The 7,838-nt window shown below is 50.4% G+C and overlaps 1 protein-coding gene across 7 annotated transcripts; it reads left to right on the top strand.

The window, feature by feature from the left end:
- The first annotated feature begins 202 nt into the window (after positions 1-202).
- LOC123350051 (oocyte zinc finger protein XlCOF19-like) lies at positions 203-4,967 on the top strand. Of its 7 annotated transcripts, none has more exons than XM_044988386.1 (2): positions 203-588; positions 2,255-4,967. In XM_044988386.1, exons 1-2 carry the CDS (start codon positions 576-578, stop codon positions 3,271-3,273), a joined length of 1,032 nt encoding a protein of 343 aa, XP_044844321.1. In that variant the 5' UTR covers positions 203-575; the 3' UTR covers positions 3,274-4,967. The 7 variants fall into 7 exon arrangements, with proteins under 7 accessions (XP_044844321.1, XP_044844319.1, XP_044844326.1 ...); XM_044988384.1 differs by having other exon boundaries at positions 2,252-4,966; XM_044988391.1 differs by having other exon boundaries at positions 203-525; positions 2,255-4,965.
- The last annotated feature ends 2,871 nt before the right edge of the window (positions 4,968-7,838 follow it).

Raw genomic sequence — 7,838 nt, 5'->3', positions numbered from 1 at the left:
CTTCAGCACCAGCAAGTAGGCCAGTAAGCAAGCGGAGTACAAGGCTGCTGCTTTATCTCACAGCCTGGTGTAGGAGTGCTTGAGCGAAAGGCTGGGTCAAAACCAGGCCCCCCTAAGGGTGCTTCAGAGGGTGACGTCACTGAATTTATGATTCTGTAGGTTTTACCTCCCTTCTGTTTCCATTACTCACGTGACCGGGAATGAGATTTTACTGTCTTCCGCTCCCACAGTCCCCTCTCCTAGTCCCTGCTCCGGGATCCCCGCTGAGTGCCGCGCGCCTCCCGAAGGGGGCAGGGAGAACAGGTCTCCCCCTCCACCTTTACCCTCCCTGCACAGACACCGGCTCAGCCCCGAAGCAGCAGTGGGCAGCTACAAGGGGGGAGCTCAGGGGTGGGATAAAGCAGCCCCCCCTCCCTTGACTGACAGCGATCGCGGCCAGTCCCTGTCACGCAGAGGTGGGATGAGCCCTGCGCTGGATGGAGGCTGCAGTTTGCAAGCAGGAAGCACGTGTGCGCTGATTAGTAGGTGTGTTGTGGGAAACCGCTGCTGTGTACTGCAGGCGAACCCGTCTCAATATGTTTGGGACATGTGGGTGAGTGAGTTGGGGTGGCTGGGGTCACAGGTGGAGGTGGGGAAATGTGCCAGGGAGAGGCCTGTCTATTGGGGAGTTTATGGGGACGGGATTACAGGTTGGGGGATGTGCAGGGAGGGATCTGTCGGGGGGGGAGTTAGGGATGTGGGGGGATGTGCAGGGAGGGATCTGTCGGGGGGGGGAGTTAGGGATGTGGGGGATGTGCAGGGAGGGAGCTGTCTGTGGGGGGGCTTAGGGAGATGGGGGGATGTGCAGGGAGCGGCCTGTCTATTGGGGTATTTAGGGAGCTACACAGGTCGGTCGGGGGGATGTGCCCATGATCTCCCAGCAAACTCCCACATTTTCTCACAGGGCCATGTGTCCTCTCTCATTACTTTCAGTGAGCTGAGGACAAGATGGCCTCCCTCAAGCTGGCCATTTCCCTATAGCTTTTGCACATGGAAGTGAGGTTGCCCCTAGTGGACATGGAGACTGGAGCCAGACTGTTCTCAGGGAAGATGGCTGCCTCTGTTCGGAGGCTGAACTGGAAGCCATTAGGTGACAGGGGAATACAGGGATCAGAAGGGAGGCTGAAGATGTGCAAGTAGATATGAGGGACAGGAGGGATGAATGGGGGTACAGGGAGAGAGACAGGGATGTAGGGTATATGGGGTGCAGAAGGAGAGGGAGGAAGGTGGGGCAGGAGATTGAGGTGCAGGAGGAAACTGAAGAGAGGCAAGAGAGGGCTTGGGAACATCTTTCAAGTGCAAGGGAAAATGTGAGGGGTAAGATGCTATAAAGTGATAGGGAGGGAAATGGGGGACAGGAGTGTTGGAGGCAGAGGGGGGTAATGTGAGTGGGAAGAGGAGACTTGGTGGGGTTGATAAGGAGGTGTTGACGGGAGATAAATAGGTCAGGGATAAGGGAGGAGAGTGGAGAAGCATTGGCCAGCGGCTCCACCATTCTAGGGGTTAAGGGGTTAGGTGGAGTCCCCCTTGGAGCCCTCAGTGGTGAGGCTGCATTCTGATTGTGTGCTTCACTTGGAATTTTGACCCTGAAATGATCTCACACACAGTGGGGCTAGGCAGCTCCTGCTAAAGAATGCAAAACCAGAATGCAGTTCAGAACCTCACACGGGCTTACAGATCATTAGAGGTTTTTCTTTTCTTTTTTTTTAAACTTATGATTTTTGGGGGGAGGTCAGACTCATGACCAAAGGGGAGATTTCCAGAAGAATTAATGTGCCGACCAAATGTACTGGCGGCAGGTGAGCGAAGTAGAGAGCAAGTGGGGAGAGTGCACACGTGTGCCAGAAATGAGGGAGAGGGAGAGAGGTGAGGGGATTTCTGCATGAGAGAAGAGACAAAGGGACATGAGCCAAGAAAAGGAGGGAACTGGGAGGAAAGGAAGAGATTTCCGGCCTGACACAGTTGAGAGCCGAGCGGGAGCTGAACCCCTCACAGTTGTGAGAAAATTATGACGCCGGGGAGAAGGTGATCAGATTTTGGGGCTATGGATTGTGCCCCTCTGTAGCTCCTCTTGGTCTCCATTTTTTTCCTGGGTGAGTGTGGGGCTCTTTCTGGACGTATCTCCAGTTATCATGGATGTGAGCCTGCCAGGGCACAACCTCTACTGGAAATGTGAGAGATTAAATCATCCCTGGATTCTCTTTCCACTCAGCAGGTGCCAGGATCCTGAGCAAAGCCGAGATACAGCTTCATGAGGAAGGGCCTGAAAACCTGGAGCCTCCTGACATGTTACAAGGGGGATCAGGAGAGACTGCTTGCCAGAGTCCTGAGCAGGAAGAAGCCTGCGAGAAGCAGAAGAGGAACCAAGTCAGGAATGGGTCAGACCCCTTAGGGGAGTGTGAGAACAGATTCAGACTTCCCCAGCCACTTTCACAGGGCAGACCTGGGACCATGGGAGATCTTAATAGCCAAGAGAAACCCCATAAATGTATAGACTGTAAGGAAAGCTTCCATGAAAAGCAGGAACTCTTGGCCCATGGGAGAGTCCACAGGAGGGAAAGATCCCATCCCTGCGCTGAATGTGGGGAGAGGTTCAAGCATCGGTCAGAGCTTTCTAAACACCAAAGATCCCACACCGGGGAAAGCCCCCATTCCTGCGGGGAATGCGGGAAGAGCTTCCGGCATCTGGCCACACTTGCTGCGCATCACCAAATCCACATGGGGGAGAGACACCATCCCTGTGGTGAGTGTGGGAAGAGGTTCAGCTGCCCCTCAGATCTCAGCGATCACCAGAGGTTGCATGCTGCCGAGAGGCGCTATTCCTGCCCTGAATGCAGGAAAGGATTCAATCACCCCTGCGAACTGAGTAGGCACCTGCGAATGCACACGGGTGAGCGCCCCTTCACCTGCCCTGAGTGTGGGAAGGGGTTCAGCCAGAGCTCAGATCTCAACAAACACCTGCGGGTACACACGGGCGAGCGGCCCTTTCCCTGTGCTGAGTGCGGGAAAAGGTTCAGCAATAGGTCGGATCTGAATAAGCACCTGCGGGTGCACACTGGTGAGCGGCCCTATCCCTGCACTGAGTGTGGGAGGAGCTTTAGCCAGGTCTCCGCACTCACCCTACACCAGAGAACCCACACTGGAGAAAGACCCTACGTCTGCGACGTGTGTGAAAAAGGGTACACGCACCCATCAAACCTCATTAAACACAAGAAAATCCACATGGGGGAGTGACCCTGGGGAAGGCTTTGGGGAGAGAGCGCCTCTGATGTACTGCCAGAGAATCAGCAGCATCACGATGGCAGATCCCAAGGGACAGAGCCTCCTTGCAGATCGAGTGCCACCCAGACTGATTTCTAGCTAGAGCCTACCAGAGAATTCGGCTAGACAAGTGAGACCTTGCCAGATATGGACTTTGCTCCAGACATATGTGTATAATAATGTGGAACTGAGGAACAGGAACCACTACTACAGAGTTTGAGAGACATCGACCCTTGCCCCTGACTCCCACCATCCCCTCCCAGAACCAGGGGTTTTAACCACCACTGGGAAATGAGGAAGGACTTTCTCTGAAGAGTTGTCCAGTGCCAGAAATCCCCCAGCAGCAATTAGTCCCTTACTTGTGTTTTACCAGTCAGGGGTAGCTTGTCTCTTCTCTGCATCTGTGTGAACTCATTTTGTTCCCTGCTCTGGCTTCCTCTGTGGCTGGGATGGAGCCTACTTAGGGCTCTCTGCCTTTGGGTAAGGGAGGTTTCTTTAGGTGTTTGGGATTCCCCTGGGACTTGCTAGGGCTGTGAGCAGGAGGAGGTAGAGAAAGGGTTTGTCCCATGGGTTGAGGAGGCCCCAGCATCCACCTGAGAGATGGCTACAGAACCTTGCACAACAGAGTCAGTTAAAAATCTTTTAGATTCCAGACCTGATCGTCCTCTTACAGCAGTTTTACACTGTCACTCTCTTGACTTCAGTGGAGTTACTCCTGACTTACACCAGTGGGAGTCAGAGGAGGACCAGGACCAGCCTCCCCTGGAAGCTAAGAATAGATTTTATTCCTGTCGGGATTCTCAGAATCCCCTGCCTAAGTGATTTGAGGTATAGATGTGGCCTTTGGGTAGGATCAGACTGTTGGTGTCTGAGGACTGTTTGGAACTTCCCAGCAGATTTAGGATCTCTCCTTGGTGGAGTCGCTCCTTCCATAGACTCTTCTCATGGGAGCCATTTAGTAGTTCTGCGTGGTATTTTAATCCTACACTTCTAGGATTGTGGACCATATTTCTGCAAAGGAAGCAATGCTGTAACTTGCATGGGAGGTGCTTTCAGGCTTCCTGCAGCTCATTGGCCCAGACAGAAAAGCTACCTTGTTCCTTTGGCCTTTATTTTATTTTCAGAGCATATTTTTTGGCAATTCATGTTGTGCTGAACATGACCACAATCCCTTCTCTTACTGCACCCTCTCCCCAAATACTTGATCCTGAACCAGTTACAGCCTGTGTTTTAATGTGGGTTTGATTATTTGGTATCATTAGGCCCAGTGCTTCCTTCCCGGATTCATTTAAAACTTTTACAAATTTTTCAGTTAATGGAAAAATTAATTACAATCTAAGATTAGGAGAGACCCTGAATTTTCCCACTTTCAGTGACTTGAAATGTTTGCAAACTCTGGCTTTATTGGAACCAGCCTAGGAAAAAGTTGTTCAGGATTCAAAATAAATGATGTTTCCTCAGCTCCAATCCTCTCCTTGTATGTTTTCATCTACTGATTTCTTGTGGTGTTGGCACTCAAATGCAGATCCCGTGGAAAAGGGTCTGTCTACACAGCGTCAGGAGCACTAAGTAACAAGATGATGGGTTACATGCCTCACAGTAGCTTTGGGCTATGTCTACACTACACATCTTTTGGTGATACAGCTGTGCTGCTCCAGCCATACTGTTAAAAGGTGCACAGTGTAGTCGCTCTCCCGCCAACAAAGCACTATTCATTTTCACTGGTAAAACTTTTGTCGTTTGGGTGTATGTTCCACTCCCCGAACAACAAAAGTTTTACTGATGAAAGTCCTGTCTAGACAAAGCCTTAGAGAAGAAGTTAGGAAAATAAGCAGCATCTATAGGGGCTTTGGTGGTTGCTTTTACTCCATAATGACCATTGAGAAGCAGAGGTCAAGCAGGTTAATGACTTACCCAGTCTCATAGATATTCCTGTATTCATCCATATAGCATGGGAATAGTGCAAGTCACAACACTCAGGCAAAGGAAGCTACAACAGTGTGAATGACACAGTTCTTTAAGACCAGAAAGGACTTTTATGATCACCTAGTCTGACCTCTTCCATAACACAGGCTATAGCATTCACCCAGTGAATTCCTCCATCAAGCTGGTTAAAATGTGTCTTTCAGAAAGACATCCAATCTTGATTTATCAGAGGGTAGCCAGGTTAGTCTGTATCCTCAAAAACAACAACGAGTCTGGTGGCACCTTAAAGACTAACAGATTTATTTGGGCATAAGCTTTCGGGGGTAAAACACCACTTCTTCAGATGCATGGAGTGAAAATTACAAATGCAGGCATTATATAATGACACATGAAGGGAAGGGAGTTACCTCACAAGTGGAGAACCAGTGCTGACAGGGCCAATTCGATCGGGGTGATCATAATGGTCCCTTCTGACCTTGAAGTCTATGATTACCAATTAAGGGACAGTTCTGTAGGTAAGACAAGTGACTAGGGAAGGAGTTAAGTACACCATGCTAATGACTGAACTGACAGTCATTAAATTCATAATCAGGTGAATAGGAAATCATATAAATAAATCAGAACAGCAGCAAATGAGGTATATCAGTGAGTTAAATACTGAGGCTCCATTCCAGCACTGAACTCCAAAGGAGCCTGTTCACATGGAGCTCCTTCTCAGGATCAGGGTGTATGTAGTGTGATCAAAACCTCCCATAAGTACAACTGAATTGGTAGTTGTGATAAAAGGCAGCTGAGCAACAAGACAGCTTCTGAAATGGGAGTAAATAGAAGTGATATCAGAGTAGTGATCAGGGCAGGAGCAGAAGACAAAGGTGGGAGATGAATAAATAGCTGGCTATTCAAGGAAGGTGCCCAATTAATTAAGTAGTAAGCAGTAAATGCATCATCAGTGGTGTTAGTTGAGACAAGGGAGCAGGAAGTCAGCCAGGTGAAGGGGATTTAATAATGCACCATGGCAGACATTAGACATATTTACTGGGTGCAGCTGGGGAGGGACAAAAGGACTGGGATGCAGCTAGGGCCAGTGAGGCAGAGCAGGGAAGACAGCAGCGACACAGCTGGTCAGTGGTGGGCGCAGAGGGGCTAGATTGCCTGTCACAGAGGCACAGTCCCTGGTGCCTCCTACTGAGGATATGTCTACACTACAGGATTATTCTGATTTTACATAAACCGGTTTTGTAAAACAGATTGTATAAAGTCGAGTGCATGCGGCCACACTAAGCACATTAATTTGGCGATGTGCGTCCATGTACCGAGGCTAGCGTCGATTTCCGGAGTGTTGCACTGTGGGTAGCTATCCCGTAGCTATCCCATAGTTCCCGCAGTCTCCCCTGCCCATTGGAATTCTGGGTTGAGATCCCAATGGAAAAACAGTGTCGCGGGTGATTCTGGGTAAATGTCATCACTCAATCCTTCCTCCGGGAAAGCAATGGCAGACAATCATTTCGTGGGTTGCCTTTTTCCCTGGATTGCCCTGGCAGACGCCATAGCATGGCAATCATGGAGCCCGTTTTGCCTTTTGTCACTGTATGTGTACTAGATGCTGCTGACAGACGCGGTACTGCACTGCTATACAGCAGCATTCATTTGCCTTTGCAAGGTAGCAGAGACGGTTACCAGTCATATTGCACCGTCTGCCGTGCCATTGTAAATTGGTGATGAGATGACTGTTATCAGTCGTTCTGTACTGTCTGCTGCTATCATGGGTGCTCCCCGCCGGGGGCGCATAGGCAAAAATGGGAATGACTCCCCGGGTCATTCCCTTCCTATGTTTTGTCTAAAAACAGAGTCAGTCCTGCCTAGAATATGGGGCAAGTGTACTAGAGAACCAGAAAGCACAGCTGCTCCGTGTCAGAGCCCCAGAGATCCCGCAGAAATGATGAGCTGCATGCCATTCTAGGGGGTGCACCTGTAACAACCCCACCTGTTGCTTCCCTCCTCCCCCAACCCTCCTGGGCTACCGTGGCAGTGTCCCCCTATTTGTGTAATGAAGTAATAAAGAATGCAGGAATAAGAAACAGAGTTTTTAGTGAGATAAAATGAGGGGGAGGCAGCCTCCAGCTGCTATGATAGTCCAGGCAGGCCATTAAAGGGGCGGGGGGGAGAGGAGCCCAGCCCCAGCTGCTATGATAGTCCAGGCAGTACAGAATCTTTTCTTTAGACATGAAAGGGGGGGCTGATGGAGCTCAGCCCCCAGTTGCTATGATGAGGACGGTTACCAGCCGTTCTATACCATCTGCTGGGAATGACCAGGAGTTCCTATTTTTACCCAGGCGCCTCCGGCCAACCTCACCGAGGCCAGCCAGGAGCACTCTCAGGATGACGATGAGGACGGCTATCAGTCCTTCTGTACTGTACCATCTGCCACCGGGGAGGGGAGGGGAGAGGATGCTGCATTTTAGCGCTGCAGCACCCCGTCTACCAGCAGCATGCAATAGACATAGGATGACATTGAAAAAAGGCGAGAAACGATTTTTTTCCCCTTTTCCTTCGGGGGGTGGAGGGAAGGGTGTAAATTGATGACATACACCCTGAAACACCCAGGAAAATGT

This window comes from Mauremys mutica, chromosome 15 (assembly GCF_020497125.1).
Source record: "Mauremys mutica isolate MM-2020 ecotype Southern chromosome 15, ASM2049712v1, whole genome shotgun sequence".
Lineage (NCBI taxonomy): Eukaryota > Metazoa > Chordata > Testudines > Geoemydidae > Mauremys > Mauremys mutica.
Note: the sequence above shows the minus strand (reverse complement) of the source record. Positions and strands in the feature narration are given on the sequence as shown.